General features: G+C 36.2%; 1 protein-coding gene across 2 annotated transcripts; it reads left to right on the top strand.

Annotated features, from left to right (window-relative positions):
* Window positions 1-26733, top strand: LOC124364127 (transcription factor Sp4-like). 2 transcript variants are annotated; one of them, XM_046819337.1, is made up of 12 exons: window positions 1-416; window positions 596-1030; window positions 6537-6753; window positions 8910-9124; window positions 11538-11795; window positions 13928-14051; window positions 14191-14294; window positions 15428-15566; window positions 17639-17834; window positions 18984-19152; window positions 25507-25626; window positions 26584-26733. In XM_046819337.1, the coding sequence occupies exons 1-12, from the start codon at window positions 357-359 to the stop codon at window positions 26716-26718; spliced, it is 2172 nt and encodes a 723-aa protein (XP_046675293.1). In that variant the 5' UTR covers window positions 1-356; the 3' UTR covers window positions 26719-26733. The 2 variants fall into 2 exon arrangements, with proteins under 2 accessions (XP_046675293.1, XP_046675292.1); XM_046819336.1 differs by having other exon boundaries at window positions 5-416; window positions 17630-17834.

Genomic DNA, 26733 nt, shown 5'->3' with positions numbered 1-26733 from the left:
GACGGCCGGGTTACTACGCGAATACGCCCCAAATAGTTCCCTCGAGTGGTCATCTGTGACTCGATCCATAATTTTCTAGTAGTCCTCCTTCAAGAGGGCGGAGTTTCCTGAGGGTTTGTCTAAAAAGTATAAACTAATAGTAGGATTGCTAATGTGGCTGGCCAAGAAAAATTAAGTGTGAACGAAATAGTGTACAATATTGATCGGCGCAAGAATACGAACTGTGACATTTTCCTTGTGTAGCCTCTCAGTGTTGTGAGTGAAAGGTGCTGTGCGTGTGAAAAGTCGTCTTTGTTTTGTGCTCTGTATCCAGTGGAATTTAGTGTCGATTTATAGTGCTTTGTAGAGATGTAATAATGTCCTCATCTCCTAAAAAACTGAAGACGGAATATGTATTGTCGAGCCACACTAATCAGGTAAGTAGTGAATAAATCAATCAAGCCTTGTAAAGGGGAGGGGAAGTGGGTGTGTTTTCTTGTGTCTGGCCAAACGCAAGGCGCGGCGCGCGCGTAACTGTTTGTGTAGGGACACTATTGCTGTCCCTTAGTATACACCTGATGACAACCCATTTTCTTTGTGGCCCCGCCTCATTTAGGAGTCCAAGCAGTCTTTGGCGTCCCCTCTTGCGCTGCTAGCAGCCACTTGCAGCAAAATTGGGTCAGCACAGGAAGGACAAGGTGCGAAAGCTACGCAGCAGCAAATCAAGGTGGTCTCCAACAGTCTGTCGGCGGCACTTCTGCAGCATCTTCAGCAGCAGTCGCAGCAGCAAGAAGCTGCCACGGTGGCGTCTCAGCAGGCCTCGATGGCCCCTAGGGACCCTCTGTCATCGAGTCCGTCGCCTCCTCAACCGCAGGTCATCACCATTGCACAGCTGCAGAACCTCCTTCCTCTGCAGCAAGTATCAGCAGCCAATAATGATATAAGTCAACAACTGCAAGGACAATCAGTCAAAACATTTGTGTCGTCTGCTGCAGGGTTGACAACTCCAACTGTAGTGTCCGTTCAAGGAGTACCTGGACAATTTATTCAGGTGGGTTATATGTATAATTCTTACAATTTTAAATAGTAAATATCAAATATCTAATAAAACAACACTTCATAATCTTTTATTAATATTACTTTGGTGTATATTTATGATATAAAAATTAATTGGTACCAATTTCATTCAGGAATAACCTCAAACTTATTAGGCTAGGTAGCCCAGATAACCTCACTTTCAGTCATCTCTGTTTCTTTGCTTTACCTGGTTTTAAATGGTGGTACCAGTTGATAAATGGAAATTTTAGGTTATGCCAAATACCAGGAGTGATTATAATTGATATTTTCTATTCAAACTAAAAAAACTATATCAACAGTTTTAAAACCCTTATATGTAGTATCAAAGACAAAAAAATCAATAAACTAAAACTATTATACTACTCATAGCGAATGAATGAATATGCTTGTTCCAGCAATGAATACCTTTTTTAGGTGAAATAGTCAAAATGAATTAACACCGTCATTTACATAGAAATTTAAGACAAATATAAAGAGCATGAAATATTTATGATTTTAGTTCCACTTTGATAAGGGAATAAAACATCTTAGACTCACTAAAACTGTAGGCTACAAGTTTAATAAAAACTTTTAGTCCACGTAAGAAAAACTTGTGAGTAGGCTGTCTTTATAGTCACCTTTTATGGCAGATTAGGCTTAAACAATAACAAAACCCTTATATTCCTATATTATAATATAATGCGTGTAGAGTATGATAAGCGGACCCGGTTTCTTATATTGACAAAATGATAAACATCGATATAACCAACTGATACTGATTAGTCTAGAATTAAAAAAATAAATAACTTTTATCAACTGTAAACACTTTATCAGATAGTAAAATATTTTATTTTTTAATAAGTGACTTTGTTGAATTCAAAATAATAGTCAACTTTAAAAAACTTAATGAAATTGCTGTAAAAGACAATAAGAGGTGTTAGATTTAATATAGTTTGGTGCTAAGAAACTCATTATGTAGACAACCTTTATCACAAACTTGTGGAAGGCATATTTTGGGTAGAGTGAATGTTGTTTTGTACATTTTACCATCAACCGTAGTGACAACTTTTTAGACCCACCAATTGGTACTAATACTCAGACAGTCTTGGCTGGGAAAGCTGCTGGAGGGCTTTGAAACGAAGTTTTAAAAAATGGCTTACCAAACGACTTGCTTGTAAATCATCTCTGTGAACATTTTGTATAGAAGAGAGTGTGGTTTTTCTGGAGAGGACGCTTTCAACTATTTCTTGAAAAAAGTTAATCATTGCTGCTCAGAAAAAACAAATAAATAATTCCACAACATTCATATTTTCTGTTCCAAATGTTGGTTATGTTGTTATCATTTACTTATTATTTATGAGTGTTTCCTACTTCTAATTGTTTGGCCTTTATGTTTTTTTTAAAATGATTTATGAGATGTTCACTATGTATATTAAACTGCTCTCATTTCAATTGATATTGATTGATAGTGTCGTACTCGATATATGAATATATGTAGCCTATTGATGATTATACTAATCGATATAAAAAACCGGGTCCGCTTACTATACTCTGCCCTATAATAAAATGATTTATCATATAAATAATTAAATATTTCTATGTAAAACAATATATAAATAATTAAATAGTTCTGTGTAAAATAATATATAAATAATTAAATCATTTTGTGTCAAATAATATATAAATTAATTAAATAAATAAATTAAACTACTACAGTTTCATATCAGGCCACCCAAAGAAGAATAAAATAACGAGTCGATACAAATCTACTGATATCTACAATCAAAACAAAACCCAAAGTAATGTGGATTTTATATTGTAAAATAATTAGGCATTTTAATTTTATACTTGTTTACATTGAAATTATGACAATTACAAGTATTGAAAATATCATTCTGTATTAAACATATTCATCATGTTATATTCGTCAGAATGTTTTCAAAAGTACATTTTACTGGGTGTCAAAAACCAGTTTTGCACAAAAAGCTGCAAGATGTAATGTATGCAACAAGGGCACAGGAGTCAGTCAAAGATGCAAACTGCTATTTTGGTGAAAGAAACCAAAATACAGTATTTTTGTTATGACAGGCATAACATATAGTTTTGTCAATGTACATGTCTCTACACAATGGAAGTAAATTTACCTTGTGAAGTTCCTTGTTTTGCGTTTTCTCAACAAGATAAACCCCAGGAAATAGTAGACAATTAAATATGTTAATTCATGTGAATGTTTTGTTTGTTATTTTTCAGTTAAAATAACTCTACTTCGTTTGGTATTGTAATTTGAATTAATTATGGTTTTCGTTGGATTATTTTTTTTACAATAAGTATGTTGATAATTTTATTTCTATATTTACGTTTGATTGTTTTGGTGGCGGTCTAAAACAGAACTCCAGATAAATATACATAATATAAAATAGAGTAACTGATTGTTATGATTAGTATAAAAAGTAAACTAAAAATGTAAAAACTGTATAACGAGTTATATATTAAAACTAAAATATAATTGAAATTAAATAACATTAGAAATTATAAACTACCCAATAGTTGTGTTTTACATGTTAAAAATAAAAACAGTAGAGTTTTTTGGAGTGTCCATATTATATACAGAATTGGTACCACTAGTTTTAAAATATGGATAATAAAAAATATGGATAATATGGTGTGTTAAAATCATAGTCATACAATATACGTCTTAGTAATGATACTATGGCATGAGCAGTCAAGAGTGGTTAAGTGTACTAATCTTTTTCAACTAGGTTCATCTATTTTTGTGATATTGACCCATACACAGTGGCTCAAAAGGTGTATGAGGACCAAAAGAATTAAGCAGTAATTAAATATTTACCATTTAGCACTCACAATTTTCTTGATTACTTTGTTAAAAGTATCAAGTAATATTTAACGTAAAATGAGAGGTTTCTCAGTTAAGTTATATAAGTCAATGAATTTTGATTTAGAATGTTAGTTAGGCTAAACAATTATACAGGGTGTTTGAAAAGTATGGGTACGGCTTAATATTTTAAAAAACCATAGGAGATAACATTTATAAACTTTGCACAGTGTCATATGGCTATGTAAACTATTTTTCCTTGTTATTACCATGACATGCCAATCATGGGGGGACGGCCCACAGAGGAAAACATGGAAATCTTAAATTGAAGCATGGGTCGAGTGATACCTCATTTGAAAGAGCTCACTTAGTAGAGTTTAATGCCGCAAACCGCATCTCAAAAGGTTTATCCAATCAGAAATGGCGGGTTGTTTTAGGTACATATTGGGAAGTACATTATGCGCTGCCATTTCTGACTGGATCGTCATATTCTGATGCGGTTGGTGGCGTTTCACTCTACTAACCAATGTGTTTTCACTGACTTTTTTAATTAGCAAATTATGTCATAAATGTATAACACAATAAATACCTACCGATGTTTTTTAGTTTTATTTATTGTGTTATAAATTTATGACATAATTTGCTAATTAAAAAAAGTCAGTGAAAACACATTGGTTAGTAGAGTGAAACGCCACCAACCGCATCAGAATACGACGATCCAGTCAGAAATGGCAGCGCATAATGTACTTCACAATGTGTACCTAAAACAACCCGCCATTTCTGATTGGATAAACCTTTTGAGATGCGGTTTGCGGCATTAAACTCTACTAAGTGAGCTCTTTCAAATGAGGTATCACTCGACCCATGCTTCAATTTAAGATTTCCATGTTTTCCTCTGTGGGCTGTCCCCCCATGGTTGGCATGTCATGGTAATAGCAAGGAAAAATAGTTTACATAGCCACATGACACTGTGCAAAGTTTATAGATGTTATCTGCTATGGTTTGTAAAATATTAAGCGGTACCCAGACTTTTCAAACACCTTGTATAGTGGTCCATAACATCTACGGTAATAATGTAGGCTTGATTATGAATTCTGTATCGGGAAATGTGTAGTAAGAAATTATAACAAGTAGTTTACTGTACATAAATTTTAATTTGCTCGAATCATGGTAACGCCCAAATCAAACTGAGGGTGGAGTGGTAATTCCAGTGTTGTCAACAGCAAGCTGTTATATTACCCCCAACCTAACTTAAAACTACCCCAAACTGATCTATATTACCCCAAACATTTTTTCTGAGTTCTCCTAAAACTACCCCATCTACATACATAAATGTCTGGTGTTTGTTTTTTTTTATTATATATAAATATTAGTTAATTTACTGAAAACTTTCCTGTGGAAGCATTTGAAAAATACAATACCAGCAGGAGTTTTATGATTATCGTCAGATTTTAAAATAGAGACTAGCTCCAACTTGTTTATCATTGTTAAATTGTGCGCCCACTAAGCAAGTATTGTTCTACTGACTTTTATTGATAAAAATTCGCTTTTATGTTATGTAAGAGCACATGTGATTTCCACTTCAAGACTAAAACTTTCAGATCAATTTAATTTTTGAAGGGTGGAAACCTTTGGGGGCTGCCTACATTACAACACAATTTTTTACCTAGAAATAATTTATTTGATGACAAATATTTCTCACATAATAACGTATTAGAAGTACAGCGAAACTTTACACTGATCTGATCTACCAGCCAGATTGTAATCAAATCAAATCAAAATAATCTTTGTTCAATCATTTGCACATTTTGTACATCGAAATAGTGTCAATTTAATGAAAAAAGTAGTCAAATTACAATATATAATTGTAATGTAAAGTTTATAATTTTAATTTGTTACAGATACCTAACAAGTATTAAACAGATGCACTTACTATTACAAAATTTAATATTAAGGTCTTAAGTTATGTTGGATGTTTAACATCTACATAATGGCTAAAAAAATGTAAAGTCTTAATTCTTTAAAACGTTGTTTGACAGATTAGAAAAACATTAATTTTTAAATGGATCTGACAGTTTTTTTAGAACTTTTAGTATTGCATTGAGATTTTTATTTTCAGTAGCCCGGTATACACACAGTCCATATGTAATGTGAGAGTGAATGTGAGAAAAATAGATTAGTTTTAAGGTGTCAGTAGTGCATAAATCAGACATTCTCCTTATTGCGTACAAGCCAGAATTAATCTTATTTATAATAATTATGGCGTGAGCATCCCATGACAAGTTATTGTCAACTGTTAGCCCCAAAATGTAACTTTTTTCGCAAATACTATTTCTTTCCCTTCAATTTCAATGAGTGGAGTAATTGCTTGTTTATTTTGTTTTGTTTTAAAACTTAGGCATTTTGTTTTATCCGTGTTTAGATATAAATTGTGACAGTGAGACTGTGAAAGCAGGCAGTGAAGTAAACTTAGCGTTTGTAAAAAGAACTTGCACGGTATATCGTGTCCAACCAATCTAGGAGAAGTACTTAGATTTCGGTGATTCCCTTGGTTCTTTACAATGGGTCTGGCCCAATTCAGAAAACAAATGCACTTAGGTTATTTACTTAATACTTCAAAGTGGAATGCTGTTAGTTGACCACAAACTTACACGGTTGATGTGTGCAGGGAGGCCAGTTGTTGTCAGCCGCAGGCGGGAGTCTGTACAATGTGGTACAGCCGATGCAGACAGTCACTGTTGATGGACAGGAGGCCCTCTTCATCCCGGCGGGGGGCGGCCAGCAGCTGGGTGGGCAGACCCTCATCTCCCACCCCCAGTTGATGCGGAGTCCCGGACTCCTGCCGACCAGCATCCTGCAAACTCAGACCGTACAGTTCCCCGGAGGTAAGTCCCCTGCGTTACGTTGTTTACAGTCATAATAATGTTTAAGCACTACACAATCACAAATGGTTTATAACTTCCAGATGAACCCACATCGTACAGCAAGAACTGATGTGTCACTTAAATCTGGGCAACCTTATGGATGTCCAGAAGCGGCACATCACTGACCGAAAATATCGAGATTCTGGAGTGCAAGGGTATTTCGATAGGTCTAGTCTATTGTGGGAGATGACTGTTGGAGTTGGTGGGGTCTGTTCCCTAAGAGTCAAAGGTTCTCGCCAGTCTAGACATAAGTGTGTGCCACCCCCTGCCTGCTTTGACTCGAGAGGCTGGTTCAGAGCTGGCTTTCCCTTTCACTGAGGGGTCATGACGAGATTTCCCTAAATTCTTCCTCATGGATCTTGACAGGAGGTGGCCCCTACCCCAACCTTACCCATGCAGAAAATCCTGTCACTCCGGAAGCAGCACCAAGGTCCTCATAGGACTAGGTGCAATTTCTAAGCTTCTTGTCCTAAGAGAACAACAACAAAAAATGGTACTGTACAAATAAAACTGTAAATACCATGGAAGCATATCAGCTCTTCAGGAGCTGAAAGCTTCCATTGGACTGTTGGTGAATTCTGCATGGAGAAAGGACAATCATTTTGCTGTAAGGGAGGTGTGCGACATTGAGTGGAGTGGGTCTTGCTAAAAGGGTGTCATAACAAGTGATCGGTTTGTGTTTATTTTACTCTCTCTGTTTTGATAACAAATTAACCTGTGATGAAGGTAGTTAGTGACTCTTAACATCCAATGGAGGATGGTCTACAAGGAGTTTGGCAACACAACTGTAACATAAGCATAGCTCAAGATGTACATTGTTTAAAAGTGTAATGTAATATGTACATCAAGTGAAGTCCAAAGCCCAACCTAAAAATAAGAATGTTCTATTATAATAACTGATGCCAGGTTTTTCCCTTAACCATTCATCTCTGCTAAATAACCCCTTTATAATGATGTACATTTTGAGCTACGCTTACGGTAAAAAGTCCTTGTATACCATTAAGAAATAAATTTTATTTTAGTTTTTTATGCAGAAAAATATAACTTTTAAATGACTGACTTCTTATTAAATTTTTGTTCACTTTTAAAGGATAACTTAAAAGGTTTTTTTAATGTTTGAAAAACCTCAGTTAATCCTTTAAACCGCTGTGCTCCTGGTTTCGAGACAACACCCAGCACGGGGCTTAGTGACATTAAAGAGCTCTCAGCACCTAGTAATTTTCCTGTTTTTATGAATTAAACACTTTATTTAAAGTTTAATAAATAAGAGTAAACAACTGGGAAGGTCTAGTAATTGTAGTAGATTCTCTTCGTCTATTGGTTTTTCTGCATCACAACATATTACCACTATTTTATAACTATCTACGAATAAACATCGGAAAACATGTTATAAAATATCAAAGTCAAAGTCAAAATATTTTTATTGTACATTCATCAAGAATTACAATATAGTCAATAAACAGAAATCATTTCAGCTTTAGTCAGATTGTAGGGGTCCTCCGTTGTTGTTTTTGAAGAATTTGCTTAAATGCTGTAGAATGGTCTTCTCACTAGCCATGTCTTCAATTCTCGTCTTAGCCGATCTCCAGTGAAGTCCTTCATGAATGCAGGTAGATGGTTTTGAAATCTGCAGCCGGCGTAAGATGGTTTTTTCTCTGATAGGGTGGTGCGATGGACTGGCAAGTTATATCTTGAGCCATGACCCAATTTAACAACATAATCATTCCCGAATTAGTGTACGTTACAAAACACATGGCTTCCAAGTAGTTTGAGTAACGTCCACAAGATTGCACCACCAACTGGACAGCTATCTTATAGACATTTCTAACATAATAGAACACAATATAACAGCTGAGCAACAAACATACAACAGCTGTTAATACGAGAACAAGTATAGTCGGGCTTGGCGGTTGTTCACAAAACTAGAGTTGCACGGAATATATTGGGCATAGCGGTTAAAGGGTGGAGCTTAATATTTGATGGAAAAAAAGAATACATTTTTTTCAAACACATTTGCAACATAATGTAAAAATTGCAATTCGTGCGTAATGTAGAATTATATATAAAATATATATAGTACTAGAATTGTAACACCAAATAATTTTTTTGTTCCACAGGCCAGAACGTAACAGTGAGACCAGCCGCTATACCACAGGTGGTACAGTTCCCGGCACTCCAGCAGACGATACCGGTGCAGGTGCCGATTACGACGGCCAACGGTCAGACAGTGTACCACACGGTACACTTCCCACTTCAGGCATTTGCCACCTCACTTCCCAACATTCTTCAGACCTCGGCCGGACAGGTTCAGATGATTCCCCAGATGTCTCAGGTAGGACATGAGCAGGGTCTCAATTTCAATGCTCAAATTATATAATTTGAGCCTTGAAATTGATTTAAATTTCCTCCATTCTAAAATATCAGACATATTGTCATTCCTGAATATTCCTGTTTATTTCATTTAGTTCCTAATCACAAGAATACTTCTAACAATAAATTAATATTCCCAAATCGAATGTATAAAAAATTCAAATTAATTCATAGTTGTGGAGTAAGGCTTTATACCTATAATATACGTTTACATGTAAAAAATCCTTAAAATTTGGAGTTTGGGGATGTAATAATTTATGTCACTAAACAAACTAGTGATCATAATTTTCCACCACTTTTGTTTTGATAGTATCTGTATAGTTTCACTTACTCTATTATTTGGAAGAAAAAATGTATATTTTTATAATGTTATTTTTATTGTTTTTTGAGTGATGAAATACTATAAAATCAAATCTCAATTATAATGGGTAAAATGTTAGAATTTTACTTACACTGTTTGTTTATATTTATGTTGTTACTATGGGTTATTGTAAACAATCAATTTAGCAGTTCCTTGCAAAGATTTTTTTTTCCATTCAGTATTTGTTTGGTTATGCTTCAATTGTATCTCTTGATTTCATTGAAGGGCATCTTTAATGATTTCTTACTAATGTCTAATTTCTTTGAGACAAATAAAATATTAACTGGTTTAACCACAAGGACGTCTCAAAGTTGATATGTTTCATCAATTTTCTCTGTTATGTTTGCTTATTACAGTTTCATTGGTTATGGAACTGTGTATTTCAGAAGGCGTATTGTAGTAGAAACTATAAATCTCTTAAGAGTAAGAGCCCTTTTATGCATGCGTTTTCGTACGGACGTTAAAAAAACGGACCGTAAATCTTGTAACGTGCGTTACAGTTTTATATCGTGCGTCTTGAATTTTCTGTCGTGCGTATGCAAAAGGTTGATGGTGGGGGTAGCAGTGCTACCACAATAATATTATTGTAATAATAATATTATTATTTTATAGAGATTTAAGGTGGCAATAATTAATAAAATTACTATTTTTATTCTCTTATTTAATTCAATATTACTATTAAGTCAGTTACAGTTAAATGTCTTCCAAGTATTTTAATTAAAGTCATTTTCACTAAAATTGGAGTCTACAACTGACATATTAGAACAACTAAAGGACTTTCAATGTTTCGGGTGCAATTCTCCAGAACCTGTGCAATGGGTGCAGTCTGCGAAGACGACGACAGAGTAGACTGGGGTCCATTATTCATTTCACTGAAAGTATTTCCACTGTGGGAAGATTTTGAGTTGTGTGATGCTTGTGGAGCAACTTACATGTTGCAGCCTTTTCTTTAGGAGTCTGGTCTTCGAAATTAGAGCAGAAGAACATAGTTGTGACCACTGGTTTTTCTTCAGTACTCGGTCCTTGTAAGTCTCCGAAGAAGAATTCCAAATCGCTTCTCTCTTCTTAACTTCATCCATTAATAACTCTGTATTAATTCCCTCCATTGTACACTAAACTACGCGCAACATAGAAAACGTGGTCAGACAAGACAAAGTGACAGCCTGGCAGAACTACCACAGTGCAGACAACACGAGTGCAGGCGGTTGGCTGCACTGCGGCTTGGAGTGAGGAATGCGCGTTTGACGTGCGTCTGCATAAATGCGGCCATATACTGCCATGTACTTTGAGCAAACGTCCGTCCCTGCGTTTGACGTCCGTTTCTAAAACACTGCGACATGTTTTAGAAACGGACGTCGAACGCAAGAGCTGTAAAAACGGACGACAGTGCATAAAGTCACTCATATGGTCCAATGTATTTAAAAACGTGCGTTTTTTTTATCGTCCGTACAAAAACGCATGCATAAAAGGGCTCTAAGGAGAAAGGGGAACCACCATTCCGATTTGGGACCACCCCAAAGAAACAAGGATGAAATTAAATTTTTGTCTGTATCGGAAATATTTATAACGCATACAAATACACAATATGTGTCAGTTACAGGTGTCTTTATATATTGTATATGTTTCTAACACAGACAGAAGGATTTAAACATAATACTTCTTGTTTTCTTGGAAACAAACCCTCTTGGAACTATTATTGTCATGGATTGATTTTACAGGTACAGGCGGTGTAACTGTAAACTCCCAGGGGCGGAGGGAAATGGTATATCTTTTAGAAAAGTTGGTTACCTTTGTGCACTTTCCAAAAATATTTGAAAATATGAGGTCTAAAACAGAGTATTTATGTATTTCTAAAGTGTAGGGAAAAGATTTGACTCATTTTTACAACTGGAAGTACCTGAATGCAGTCCCGGTGCGTTTTACTTCGAACCAAGCCCTTATTATTAGTGTTATAAGTATCATAATGTATAATATATATAATAAGAGTTTATCTGTAATGTGGTGTCTTTCACAGATGCAACCACAGATAGCCCAGATACTTACGCCAAGCGGGCAGCTGCAGCAGGTGCAGATAGCACAAGTGGCTTCCCCCGGCCAGAGCATGGTGGTGCAGGGTGGCAACCAGAGCACGATGGTTGTGCAACCGAGTTCTGCCGGCAGCAACCACTTGGTTGTACAGCAGCAACCGACCACCGTCAGTGTCAGCACCAACACTGCCACCAGCTCCACCTGGAGCACCACCACCGTGTCCACCCCGAGTGTCACAGTCCAGGTAACTTCATACCTCCTGTGTCTGTCGGTTGTAGGATGCAATCAGCTGGAAGTTTCCTTCCGACATGGTTTTAATTTTGTTTCATTTGAATAGGTTTTGATTTTATAAAATAGTCTAAATTTTTTAGTTTACAACTCAGAAGTTTTCTAGCATTCTTACAAGGCTCTAGTCTTTTTATTTATTTATTTTTTTTAGTAGTTACAGGAATATTATTCCAAAACAGCTATATTGACAATACTGAACAGGTTAATAATAATAATTAACAATATAATATATAAGTACGTATACGAAGAGACTCGATTATAAAATCATTATTAGGCTGAGTAACTGTTTCTATTACAGCACGAGAAAAAATAAAAATAAAATACAATACATAATAATAACTAAAACTAAACAAAACTCGGTTACTACCTTAAGTTAAAACAATAATGTTTAGCTTATTTATAAATGAATTAAAATTATTATTAAATATATCCAATTCATTTTTATACATGTTTAACAACCTAATACCTTTAAAAAATGAAAAGTTATAAAACTGCACTGTATGAAAACGTGGTGTAAAAAAACCAAGGAGGGTCTTATGTGAAATTTACTATAGTTTTTTTGTTTTTCTTATTTCAAATATGAAAAGTATTCTAGAAGAAAATCATTGATTCTTTTCTTTTTATTAATGTAAGATGGTGATGTCACTGCTTCTGATAAACTATAAACCACACTGATCGTCATTTGGCAAAGAGAATTCAGTTTAGCAAATACTGCTTCAGAAGGATTTGTCTCTTATGCTGTTTCCAGATTGAATAATTAAAATTATAGAGAGCCAGTGTAAGCAGATGCTTTGCTGTCTGAGGTGTTGGACTTTGAATACCCTCTAGAGATTAAAATCCCATCAGTGGTCAGGTCACTTTTTGATCATGTACTTTTATTGTCCTTGTTTCTGTTTTGATGGGATTATTTTACAGACATGCAGCCATTGTGGGTTGTCAGAGTAACAATATTGTTCACTTATATTGTGACACCTTCATGAATGCCAGGAGCAACACGTCTTTAATGTACTGTGATCCAAGATATAGGCGGATAATTATTCGGCAAGGGTTCACGATCACTTCAATGCACGTAGACAATCATGGCCTCGTGGATGCATGCGTCTGACAAGAGCCACGAGTGCTGGATTTTCTCCGTTTTGCAAAGTATATAGTCAGGTGGAAAACGTAGTTAATCTAGCCGTTCGCAATGCTTCACCTGGTACAAAAATCAAATCTTTCATCTAGGTTCCTAACTGAACAAGAGGAAACGATGTCAAGAGCTTCAGATGGGTCGCAAACACCATCTGTTGCTTGGAAAAAGCTAATTTCAAATCAGGAATGCCGATGACGAACTTTGTTTCTCACTTAGAGATAGTATAGGTTGAAATCCTGTCTTTGACAACATTGCACCTTTTATCAGTACCATTGACCTTTTTTTTTTGCTCTCTTAGGACAAGAAGCTTATAAATTGCACTTAGTCCTGTAAGAACCTTAGCGCTGCTTCCGGAGTGACAGGATATTCAGGATAGGCAAAGTTAGGGAGTAGGGGCCGCCTCCTATCGAGATCCATGAGGAAGAATTAGGGCACTACATCTCAAAGTCATGTCTCCCCTGAAGAAGGGGGAGGCCAGCTCTGAACCAGCCAAAGCAGGCACACCCTAGTTGAGGTTAACAAGAACCTCTGAGGTTAGGGAACAAACCCCACCAACTCCAACAATCATCTCCCACAGTAGACTAGACCTATCGAATTGCCCTTGAACCCCAGAATCTCAACATTTGCGGTTAGTGATGTGCCGCTACTGGACATCATAAGGTTGCCCAGATTGAAGTGGCACATCGGTTTTTGCTGTGCCCAGTGGTGGATTCAACTGGTAGGTATAAACCAGCCAGAAGTGATCCCTGCTGGGTTACCATTGACCTTGCACTGTATCGACTATTCCCCTTATTCTGTTTGATAGATCCTCGCACAGGCCAGTGGCCCATAAGGACGGGCAGAATAAGGCTTTAAAGTGGATCGACCTCTCCTTACAATCTGTTTTATCCAAGACAGAGTTATGCCATCCTCTTTTGAAAAAGATTTCATGTTTAAGTTGTGATTTCTGTTGACAGACTGTGTCATCTCCTAGTGTGGTGTCCACTGCTGACTCAGGTAGTCTGCAGACTCAGCAAGCTCAGAACGTGCTGCTGCAGCAGGGAACCAGTCTTCCTCAGCAGATATCCCTCAGCACTGTCGGTAAGTCAGCATCATTTGCAATATGAAACTCTTTAAAGTAGACGGAGTTCAATGCGAACCTTTTTTTCAGAACGGATAGTGGACATTGTGTTCTCAGCAGGAGTTTGGCTTGGACTGTGAACTTTGTGTTTCTGTGCAGGTAACCAACACCAGCAAGTCACAGTGATCCCTGCCTCCAGTCTTGCCAACTTGATGCAGACAACGAGTGGGGTTTCTACGGTCAGAGCCAACAACGTCGTTCAGGTAACCCGATTCTTGACTGGTGTAATAGTTACTACAAAAATCTTTGATCATATTATGGCAAAATTAAATTAATTTTAAATTAACATAGCTAACATTAATTCGATAAAGTTTACTTAGTTCAACTATACCTTCCAGGCTTAATTATGGACACTCAATTACTACAGACTTGACTAAAAATACTTATTAATATACAAAGCAATTCATAAATATTTTGTTTGTATAAATGTATATTTCTTTCTCATTTATATGATTGTATGGTAGAAAATATAACACATGGTAATATCATAAATTTAACCAAACATGATTCAAATGCATTCCTTTTAACTTATAAGTTATGGTGTGTTTTTTGTTTTGTAATATGATGTCATGAATGTGTACAATGTGCAATTTCTATTTATGGCATAGCAAAAAATATGTAATTTATGTAAAAGTTTGAATTTAGTTGAAATCTGCTGTCTAAGCAAGGATGAAATTGGTTATACGTAAACAATATGGTTATGTTAAGAAACATTTTATTCATTTAGAAAAGTTAAAATTGTATTTTTGAACAAATGTTCTTTTCTCTCAATAACACAAAATTGAAACTCAGAAAAATACTACATGAAAAATACACATGTACCAAAACAGTTTTTGGGGTCAAAAGCTATAAGAAGTTCCCAATGTACAGTTTGGAAAGTAAATAAAAAGTTATCAGTAATTATAAACAAATTTAGAAAATTATGACAAACTTAAAAGCATTGTATAATGTTGAAGAATTTTTCGTGACATTAATAGTACTACTAAATAATTCAGTTAATATTGTTTACTTATGGTTTCAGCATTTATTGTTCCATGTAACTGACAATTTGTTAATTAAGAATGTGATTACCAGTTCTTGAACTGCTAAATACATTTTCTTTGGTTTTCTAAAAAAAAATTTCTTCTCTGTTCTGCAAGGTTTTTTTCAGTTGTTTTTTTAGCTGTGGTGGTATATTTAAGATGTGATAATTTGGAATGGTTTGTTGCGGATGTTGAGTTTAGCTCCGTTTGACCTTGCGCTTAGTGCAGCGTCTGTAATCTGAACTCAACATTTGCCACCGAATGAACCCATTCCACCGTAGTTACGTTTTCATTTATAACTGTTTGCGCTGTAGATGCAGGGACTCCAGACAATCAATGTGCCAGGTCTGGGCAATGTTCAGCTGATACCCACCAGTGCCCTGCAAGTCTCCCCCCAGAGTCAGCAGCCGCAGATCATTCACAGTCTGCCCCCCAACGTGCAGATTATAGGAGGTAAGCATCTTCTGCTGGCTACTCTTCTATGTAAAACACTGTTGGAGTTGAGTCCATTGTACTTCACCTTTTAACCCTTTGTGGACAATATATAGGTCTGCGAAAGACTGCGCGAAGCAAACAGAGGAACTGCTACTTTAATCCCTGAACGTAGGTGGACAATTTTATCCATGCCGATTTCATGTTGTTAACCACAACATACATACACGTCACGTACGTACGTATGTGAAAAAATGAGCTGTTATACAAAATCGTTCATAAATAAAGCATTTTGTAAGGCAATAGTTTTGTAAGGCTTTGAAAAAGTTAGTGTAGCAATGAGAACTTGTCTGTGAGCATAATTGTTTCGTCAAATGTGTTGTCAGTAATTGCTGTTAAGGCCGCATATGCAACATTGACATGTAACAATAGTCAGTAAATCTCACATCAGTCGTTATGCTGTGTGAACAATCTGTCAAGCAATTAACAGATTGCACTTAATTGTCACCTAATTGACAATTTAAAAAGTACGGGTGTGACATATTAAAACTGCGCCGTGACTGATAAGGCTGACAATCGGGCTCGCTTTTGTTAAAGTTATACAGCAAGTAAGGTTATGTCCTAGTCTACTAATGGCAGATGGATAAAACTAAAAATGATGACACTTCTTTGAGGATCGCTAAGCTAACACAAAATCTAAGATCTCACAGTTGAAATATATATCACGCTGGAAAATATGGATCATTGATTTTTAGAAAAGTGATACAACAAAAAAATTCAATTACATTTTACTATAAAATAAGATAAATATTTCAAACTAATCACAACACTATGATACGACGAAGAATAATAACGAGATATGTAGTAGAGGCGCACTGCACTCGTGACAACTGTGGAAGTAGTAATACACACCACAGATATGTTTGGTTATGGCCCTGTAGGAGACGCAGAACTGACGAGCAGGCGGTCGGAGTTATACAAAAGGGCGCTTCCCTCCCTCTGACGCAGAGTGAAGGTCGTTTATAAATACTTCCTTGGCAACCGCGATAAGAATGGAGCGTGCACGGGCATTTCAAAGGCTTTTTGAGAACTAAAATATTCTCCCAAAGACAATCTATAATATCGGATATAACTGTATTTGCCATTTTGGTCAAAGTCTACCGTTCTAGTAGACTATTACTACTAGAACTACTTATTACTTACTATTACTAAATAAAAATAATAACACACAAATTGAGAAAAATATAGAGCCCCTAATATTATTATTAACCTGATTAGGGGTTCCTTCATTAATCAGATATACACACTTAATGTTTTCAGAGATCGGAGCAATACTCTTTATTTATAAACATTTAAAATCAGCTAACATCACAATTAATAAGTGTGCTTACTGCCTATTATGAAAGTTTAAGATAATAACAAAATCACTACTGTATTACAAAAGAAAAACAAGAAAACATAACTTTCTGCAAACAACTAATTAATCAACCAAAGCTTTTAAATATAAATTAAACAATACTAGATTATAATAAACTTATTATTTGTAAAAGTGTCTCCATGTTTTGTTGAAACATTAACCATTCTCTCAATAATTTTAAAGACTTTGCGCAATTTGTCTCATTGCTTATGTTGTTTTGCAATTTGTTAAATAACCTAGGGGCTATAAAAATAAACGTTCTAGTATAAAATGTTGAATTAGGTTTCGGAACTTGAAATTTATTTGCATTTCTCAATCTCAATGTGTAAATATTTTCCTCAACTAAGAATTTGCCATTAATAAAAAACATTTTTAGTACTTTATATAGAAATAGACATCTTAGTGGTAAAATCTTTAACTGTTTAAAACAAGGAAAAGACGAATTAAAGTTGTCCTACTTAAAAAAAACCCCACAAATGTAACAAGTGGTTTTTAGCTTGTAAAATAAGTTTCTCTCCATAGTTAACAAGCACATCTATTGTTTGAAGCTAAATCAAGATATGTATGTACAAAAAGACCTTTTTATTCATTTTGACAGACATGAGGCGAGGGTCATATTTCTTCAGCTGTAGTTTTACATGTATCCTAAAGAGATTTGTGGGTGTTGATGTTGCAGCGACTGCTGGTGCCCAGGCAAGTGCGGAGGGCGGGGGGGAGAGGTGGCAGGTGGTGGTGCCTCCAACCCAGCCTGCCGCCTCGCCCCCACTGCCCCCAGGAGCAGAGTGGGGCCTGGACGATGACTCGGACAGCGAGAAGCCCCGCACCCGGCGAGTCGCGTGTACCTGCCCTAACTGCAGTGAAGGTGGTGAAAGGTAAATACCAAAATTATGACTATACGAGGGCTATTCAGAAAGTAAGGAACGTTTCCACCTGACGCCACCAAGCGTACACTAGTCGTGTATATATTGATGTACGTGTGCTCGCCACCTGAGTCAGCATTCAGCTGTGATAACCGGAACATTTCTGCACTGCCCTTTTTTTTAAATTTTGAAAGGTGTGTTGCAATCTAAAAGCTCAACAGTTGTGATTTGCAGTCTGTGATACATTTTTAGTTGGCAAAAAATTTAAAACTAATATAAATTTATCGGGTACTTCAAATTATTAATTAAAAATTACTTTAGAATAAAGCTGTTCGATAGGTTTGCAGAACTCGCCATTCATTATAAAACAAAGAGAATATTAAAAAATAACTGCTATGTTTAGTGGCCAGGGGTGCTGATCTTACGAGCTATGGGCTTATTATATTTTGGCTAGTATAGCTGGACACACAAGCTGAGATAACATTTCGTCAAAAATTAATCTGCGCTTCCGACGAAATGGCGGCGGCCATACAAGCTCCAAGGACAAATTATACATACAATCTTAGAGTACATAGGGTTAGTGATCTTTATTCTCAAGAATATATTCTCTATGATAAGAACGTGTTATTCTTTAAATACAGTTTTATGTCCTGTGCCATTTTTTGGTTTGGTTATTATGAGACTTTGCCTAAGAGTAGTAAGGGTTGTAAAAGCAGTTATAACGTTACATTTCTTTTAAACAAAGCCTTTTTTTCAAAAGTAAAATTTCCAAAATATTTTTCATCCCTTTAGACATGTAAGAAAGAGAACAGGATTTTAAAATGGTATTAGAATGGGAAATAAAGGGCACTAGAGACAAATTGGTTTAGGAATGGCAGGAGTTATTGTAAAGACGGAACAGTTAAGGACACAAAATTTAAGAGTGAAAAAGAAGACAGAGTAATGGGAGTATTGCCTAAAAAGAATACTGGACATAAACTTCTACCAATTCTTCATCTGTTTAGTTAGATGAAGATTTGAGTATTCATAATCTGCATCTTCAGTCATGTTTCTTCTGGTCGTATTTTCTAATTTTATTACATTTGTTATCAAAATTATTAAATGGCTCTCAGAAATTATCACATTTCGTAAGGTTTGTAATCACGAGTCTCTGTATTTCAGGAACAGTGATCGCAAGAAGCTCCACATCTGCCACATTCCTGGTTGTAACAAAATCTACGGCAAGACTTCGCACTTGCGAGCGCACCTGAGGTGGCACACGGGCGAGCGACCCTTCATCTGTTCATGGCAGTTCTGTGGCAAACGTTTCACTCGCTCAGATGAACTGCAGGTATGGTCTCCCTGCATTATTTGAGGAACTGTTTTCTTTTAAGGGCTTATTAAAAATTAAAAAATTAACCAGAATATTAGTTATTTTTTGTACAAACTTTCAAGTTATTACTCAATTTTGTTGAATTTGAAATTATGTTGAATTTGAAATATCTTTTAAATTAATAAAAATCAAGGAGCAACACTTTTCCACACATTATTTAAACATATTCATACATACCCGTATGTGAATACTGGTTTAGTATTTTTTTTTTTTTTTCGGTATGAGAAACCTTGAAGCAAGGAGCCGTGCACAAACCTACATCGCAACCATTGCACTTTATAACACGATTCTCTGTGTACGTTATGCTTCGAGCAAATTGTACATCTCAATGTAAGCCAGTCAGCATGCCTACACCATCTAGTAACAAAATAGTGCACTGTTATTTATTTCGTAGTTTTTCTACAGTCACATCGCCGCTCATTACAGATCAAAAATAAAACAGGTTATTGTTGGATTAACTCGTCAGTGGCCCTTTATTAGTCATAAGTCCCACAAAAAAAAAAAAAAAAAAAAAAAAAAAAAAAAAAAAAAAAAACCAAGATGGTGGACATATAACACAACTAGTGTAAGTGCTTCCTCATTTAAGTGAAGTTTTGACGGTAAAACAACATATTCCCAATCAAACTGCACACCACATCAAACTGTAAGTTGTAGTAATATTCACTTACCTCAAGAAAGAAATTCTACTATCATAAAAACCAAAATTACTTACTTCAAGAAACCCAAGCAAATGTGAACAATAAGAACTCTTATGAACACTCATGTAACCATTGTCAAGCAAGACAATACAATATATATATATATATATGTATATTTAGCACATTTAACAACTCACTACTGACTAAGGGGACACTCTGATTAAATTAATAACAATATATTGAGAACTGTCTGGTACCATATGGTGACAACTGGAAGTAGTCCAGTCAGTGCTGACATATCACATTCCACACCTGACAAAGCCGTCAGCAGTCAGCAAACAGACCAACTGCCAACAAGTGGGTTACTGCTGACACTGCCAGCTGTGCAAATTCCATCACTGACCTTTCTCATTGGAAGCATTACACTGCATAGTTGGACACTGTCAAACTATATTACTAATTAATCAATAAATTTAGCGAATTTACCAAATATGACAAGTACAAATTTTAAGTTAGGAGATATTGTTTTTGCAAAAATAAAAGGATATAGACAACTGGCCAGCTAAAATCTTTCAAGTTATCAGAAAAGAAAATAAACCATTAAAGTTCAAAATATCATTTTTTGGCGAAAATACAACTTCAGAAGTAAAGGAATCTAGCCTTTTTTTCCTACTCTGAACATCTTCATAGTTTTTGGCATCTCACAAACCGGACAATTTTAGGAATAAAATTTTTAACAAAGCTCTAATAGAAGCAGAGCAAGCTTTTTAATTGTATAGATAATAATCACTCAATGGAACAAGTAGACCACAGTACCTCAAGTAACCAGCAGGATAACTTAGACAGCAGTGTACTGACCATTGATTGTGGCCCACCTCACAGTCCAGACACAGTTGAATATGTTGAGAATAAAATTAAAAAACTATTAAAAACATTTGTGACACTGACCTTGAAACGTCACTTACTTTGGCAGCAGAGGTAGGTTCCGCTCTCCTTGCTGAAAATAGTAAGCTTAAGCAGGACTTTGTTTGAAATTACCTTAAAAAACTCTGAACTAGCTAAACATATTACTGAATCAACCGATTTTGTCAAGATGAATTTCGAAGCTCAGATTGAAGAACTGGAGAAGGAAAAAGAAGCGTTAATAGATAGAACCATTTCTTTGGGTGATACCATAAGGCAACTTGAACTGCAGCTCTTGAAAGAAAAGGAATTACGTAATGAACTCGAACTTTTATAACGTAGATCAAGACACTGAGAAAGAACGGATTATTCATAATTATGAAAAAAGAAATGGCTCGTTTACAGACCCTTATAAACCAGCCAAAAAACTCATATATTAGTGACGTCAATCTTTAACAAACCCTTAGTTAGAGACTCAGAAACACAAACCCTCTCTATTGACACAAACAGTATGAGTCATCCCTCGTCAATCCTGCTCCAATTAGCTGAGCTAAAGGTTCGCCAGGATCAATTGGAGCATCAGCTGACTTTACATATTCACACAAAAACCTTGTATTCATGTGACATCTTATGACAACTCGACCGCAGAAAGTCAGCCAAATCTGCGATAAAAAACACTGAACTTCCACTGACCAAAACCAGACTCACCTCAACTCGAACCGCAGAAAGTCAGCCAAATCTGCGATAAAAACACTGAACTTCCACTGACCAAAACCAGGACTCACCTCAACTCGACCGCAGAAGTCAGCCAAATCTGCGATAAAAACACTGAACTTCCACTGACCAAAACCAGGACTCACCGTAACTCGACCGCAGAAGTCAGCCAAATCTGCGATAAAAAACACTGAACTTCCAATGACCAAGACCAGGACTCACCGTAACTCGACCGCAGAAGTTAGTCAAATCTGCGATAAAAACACTGAGCTTCCAATGACCAAAACCAGGACTACATTGTATAAGAACTTCGACTGCAGAAGCTGAATCTTCACTGCCTAACATCAAGACTAAAACCATTTTTAGTGCTTCTCTCAGGGCATCTAAATACAGGAAAAACTGTAAAAAACATACAACAGTTTCACTAGGAAATAAGAGTCAGCCCCAACTCCACCCTAGTCAAAACCCGCCCAGCAGATCACCTCTTACAAACACTAGTCCTTTAACAGGGTGTAAAAGGCCCACCGGTGACAGCACTGAAACTAGGAAATGCAACATATGAGGAATTCTTCATAACTAACATTGATAATTACAAGAAAATAAACTTAAATTTCTCCATACATCCTACAAAAGTCACAACAAACTCTCCACTCCCCATACTCCCTTCTACAACGAGACCACCAGCGAGCTCTGACAATCCAACTGCCCAGGGCTCACCAATTATTGCCAACAAAGAGAAATCTTTTTTAGGTCATACACAGCAGGGGAAAACCACTGCCTGACAGTGCTGCACCAAAACATAAGAGGGCTATCTGGCAAAGTAAATAGACTCAACCACCTGCTTAATGAGACATCCCCCAGCATTGTAGTTCTAACTGAGCATGGTCTTTGCCAAAATGAAATCCTTAATACAAAATTACATGGTTATACTCTTATATCCGAATTTAGCAGAACTCAGCATAGACTAGGGGGTACAGCTATTTACTGTAAAGACAATCTTACAAGTAACACAGAGGCTATTGAAATAAATAACTTCTGTGAGGAACTCCTCTTTGAGGCAGCACTGATACGTATCATGCTAAGTGGGAAGCAAATCTATGTTTTAGGAGTATACCGACCCCCAGCGGGAAACATAAGAAATAGCCTGGACGCCTTATCTAACATTCTAGACCATAACCAAGCTCATAACAAATTGTTCTTACTAATGGGGTGACATAAATATTGACAGTCTTAGAAGTAACAATCCTGGCAGTGTAATGTTTAATGATGAACTGACCATGCAAAATATGAGAAGACTTGCACTCCCTGCAACTCGTGTCACAGCTGAAACAAACACCCTCTATAGACTGCATATGTACTAGTATCTCAGAAGAAAAAAAGTTGCTGCAACCATCTTACAAACTGGTCTCATCTGATCATACAGGCCAGCTTTGTAGTGTGGACTTTATTCATGACAAAAAATACATCCATCAGTCTTAAGCGCAAACTTAGGCAAACAAAATCTGGAAAATCTCAAATCTTTACTATCCATTAAGAACTGGGACATTGTCAACAATGCTGAAGACGCAGAAACAGCCTACAACAACTTCAACGAGATACTCAGCATTGCCCTAGACATCGCCTGTCCAAAGAGGAAAAGCAAAACCAGAGTTGGCAGTAAGCCATCACATTACTACGACTCAGAGTGTGCAGAGATGAAAGCCTCCTATATACGAGCTCTTAATATTTATGAAACAACAGGAAACACGAGAGAATAAGAAAATGGTGAATAGAAAGAAATTTTATGACCAAAAGCTAAAATTGCTGCGTGTCAACAAGTTAACCTTCAATATATACAAAACTCTGACAACACAACAAAAGCAACAATGGAGTGTTATAAATAGTGAGAGAAATAGCAATAAGACTACCAAGACATGCCCTAGTCAAACATGCTATTAACATTAACAATATAACTATAGATGACCCAGTGGAAGTAGCTGAAAACCTCAACACCTATTTCACCCAAATAGCAGATTTATCACAATAGAACAAAATAATTTACTACCAACTGACAGAATAGATGAGGACCAGAATCTCCTACACACTCCTCCGATAACAATCATTTAACTAACACCACCTACAACCTGGATTAGAAGTACAAAAGGTAATTCAGAATCTTAAAAATAAATCATCCAGTGGTTTAGATGAATACTCTTCAAAAATTGTTAAATACTGTGCGCAAGAAATCTCCCATCCTCTCGCAGCCATAGTCAACAAGTCTTTTGCCCAAGGCCACTTCCCTACAAAGCTCAAAGTTTCTAAAGTCTATGCAAAGCACAAAAAAGGACTAAAATCAGAGCCCCAAAACTATAGGCCCATCTCACTGATATCGACTTTCTCAAAAGTTATAGAGAAAACTTGTGCTGAACAGGCTGATGGTTTACCTTAAACACCATAATTTTAATAGCAGATAACCAGCATGGATTTCAAAAGGGCAAATCTACAATTTCTGCAATCATAAGCCTGGTTGAATCAATTATTGACAGTATTGATGAAGAAAAGTATGTAACAGCTCTTTTCATTGACTACAGCAAGGCCTTCGACTGCCTGGGACATGATCTTATTTCCGAAAAGCTCAAAACTCTTGGTATAAGAGGTAAAGAGAACATGTGGTTCATAAGCTACTTACAAGGAAGATCTCAAGTTGTGGAGGTACAGGATACCAAAATCTGGCCTTACTAGCTCATATATATCAACTCAAAAACCACTAACAAGAGGAGTCCCTCAAGGATCAGTGCTCGGCCCCATACTTTTTATACTATTCACCAATGACTTCCCATACTATTGAAAACTATAGTACTGACTGTATAATGTATGCAGATGACACTACACTCCTTGTTAAAAATGACTCTACGGAAGAACTATCCACTAACTCACTAACAGCTTTACAAGGAGCTGTTAAGTATAGTGTATCAAATGACCTGGCATTAAATACTGAAAAGACAACACAAGTGCACTTTAGCAAGAAAAAAGGAATACCTGCAGATGTCCCAGATATAACTGTCCTCAACCAAGTCAAATTTCTGGGCTTAACACTTGACAGTGGACTTTCGTGGACTGAACATGTAAACACTATCTCCAACAAGATATATGCACTGGAATTTACGTTATGAAACGTATAAAAACAGTTTGTACTCAAGCAGCAGCTAAGGCTGCGTACTATGCGCTTGTTGAGTCTCATATAAGATATGGCCTAATCATCTGGGTACTTCTAATGGAAATCTGAATAAGAATTCTGATACTGCAAAAAAGAGCAATTAGATCCCTTGCCAATCTTGAGCCTCAACAAAGCTGCAGAGAAGCATTCCAAACTCTGGGGATACTCACTGTACCAGCTCTTTATATTTATGAATCTATCATACATGTTTCCCGACTCAATCTGCAAACCCTTGGAGATGTCCACAACTACCCTACCCGCCACGCCTCTAGATATATACTGCCTCAGCATAGAACAGCACTTTTTGAGGAAAAAACCATCCTATGCAGGAAGAAAATTTAGAAATCTACTACCGGAGAACTTACAAAGTCTAACTGGAAATGCACTAAAGGAACCACTCAAAAATTTCCTTCTTAAGAAGAGAATCTACAACATAGAAGAGTTCAAGGAAGCTGCATAAACTCTCTCTCTCTATATGTATATGTATATCTTACTTTATATCTATTGTAAAACTTGACAAAATTACTGTACTTAATGTTCATGTAATAAAGATATTTGACTTTGACTTTGAAGTCAGTGATGAATTAACTCTGCAAAAGCCGTTTGGAGTTAACTAGGTCTTATACAATTTAACAAAGCTGTAACTCAACTCAAAACAGACAGACAGATGGAAAACTAAACGTTTTTAACGTCTCAACTAGATACAAATAGTGTAAGCAGTAAAATTTTAGCCATAATTATCTGAGAAATTTTTTATTGAAGTTAGTGTGTATTGGGATCAGTGATATAATTTAAAACTTGCCATTGGAAAATATTTGGTAGTGGGTACTGTAACGTTTTATGAAAACGTGTATTTTTCAGAGGCACAGGCGAACGCACACAGGCGAAAAGAGGTTTCAGTGTCCCGAGTGTAACAAGAAATTTATGAGAAGTGATCACCTCTCCAAACACATTCGAACACATCAGAAGCAGCGGATCATCGTGAGTATTGATCTAACTGAATGTTGGAAGTCCAAAACAAAAAACATACTATTCTCCATGAATTGTTCAATTAATCTAATTTATTCCATTTATTTTCACTTTTTACAATTTTTCCTGTGTTGGTATTTTTTGGGGATTTTTTGCTGTTTTTTACTTGTCCACGGTTTTTAATATTCCCTTATGATTTATTAACATATTAACCCTTTGCAATCAGCATTAAATTCATATAATTGGTCTCTCGTATCGACTGGCCTTAAATGTGGCTGTTATCTTGCCCTCACTGTATCGATGGCCAGCTCGTCAGGCAACTAAGTACGGCCCGAACTATATTACGCAGTTATAGAATTCAGTCCTTATCCAGTTGTGGCTGGAAAGTGCTGCAATCTCTCGGCCAATTAAGGAACTAAATTAATATTTGCAGCCCATACCATAGTAAACATCGTTCAGAACTTTTTTTATCCTAGTGTCAATATCACTGTAGCCCATTAATATATTTAAATATTAGTGCGTTTGGTGGAAATCAAGCTCATTATATGGATATTCTGTTGATACTTGGGACTGCATATTTTTTATCCAGCAAATCAAAATTCAAAAGCAAATAACCAATCGATAAAGGTTTCAACCTTGAAGCTACTAAACTTTCAAAATTGTTTAAGAATTGAATTTAAATTTGTTGTTTAAATAATTGAATCCGAGTAATAGTGGCCTACATCGTTACGCAAGTGCCAAATGGTGACGCAGAACACCGCCGGCCACCACGAGTGGTCCGGCGAGCTGAGACTTCTGTCCAAATTGAGCGAGACATGAGTTTTGGCCACATTAGAGACCTCCTGATCGCAAAGGGTTAAACTTTGTTTTATTGATTTAGTTAACAACTTGCACGTTATTTACTGTTACGTTTTATTGTGTGGTTTAATTTGGCCCTGTTTTATTTTCCCTTATTTCCGTGTCCACCAGGACGCCCAAGGCATGAACAACGAGTCCAAAGAGATTTGGATCACAGCAGACACCTCTCCCACTACCATTTATCTGAAACAGATACAAATGGCTCAGGTATTTATATTTTTCTCAGTTTTGTGCATAGCCCATTAACGCTACAGCCTAGAG

The sequence above is a fragment of the Homalodisca vitripennis genome, chromosome 6 (assembly GCF_021130785.1).
Source record: "Homalodisca vitripennis isolate AUS2020 chromosome 6, UT_GWSS_2.1, whole genome shotgun sequence".
Lineage (NCBI taxonomy): Eukaryota > Metazoa > Arthropoda > Insecta > Hemiptera > Cicadellidae > Homalodisca > Homalodisca vitripennis.
The sequence above is the reverse complement of the archived record's forward strand: the minus strand, read 5'-3'. Positions and strand labels throughout refer to the sequence as shown.

Excerpts from the sequence above, each read along its gene's own strand:
- LOC124364127 (XM_046819336.1), top strand. The coding sequence starts at position 357 with ATGTCCTCATCTCCTAAAAAACTGAAGACGGAATATGTATTGTCGAGC. Across the intron at positions 15,567-17,629 it reads CAACGTGCAGATTATAGGAG|ATGTTGCAGCGACTGCTGGT; the intron begins GTAAGCATCTTC and ends TTGTGGGTGTTG. Across the intron at positions 17,835-18,983 it reads TGCAGTGAAGGTGGTGAAAG|GAACAGTGATCGCAAGAAGC; the intron begins GTAAATACCAAA and ends TCTGTATTTCAG.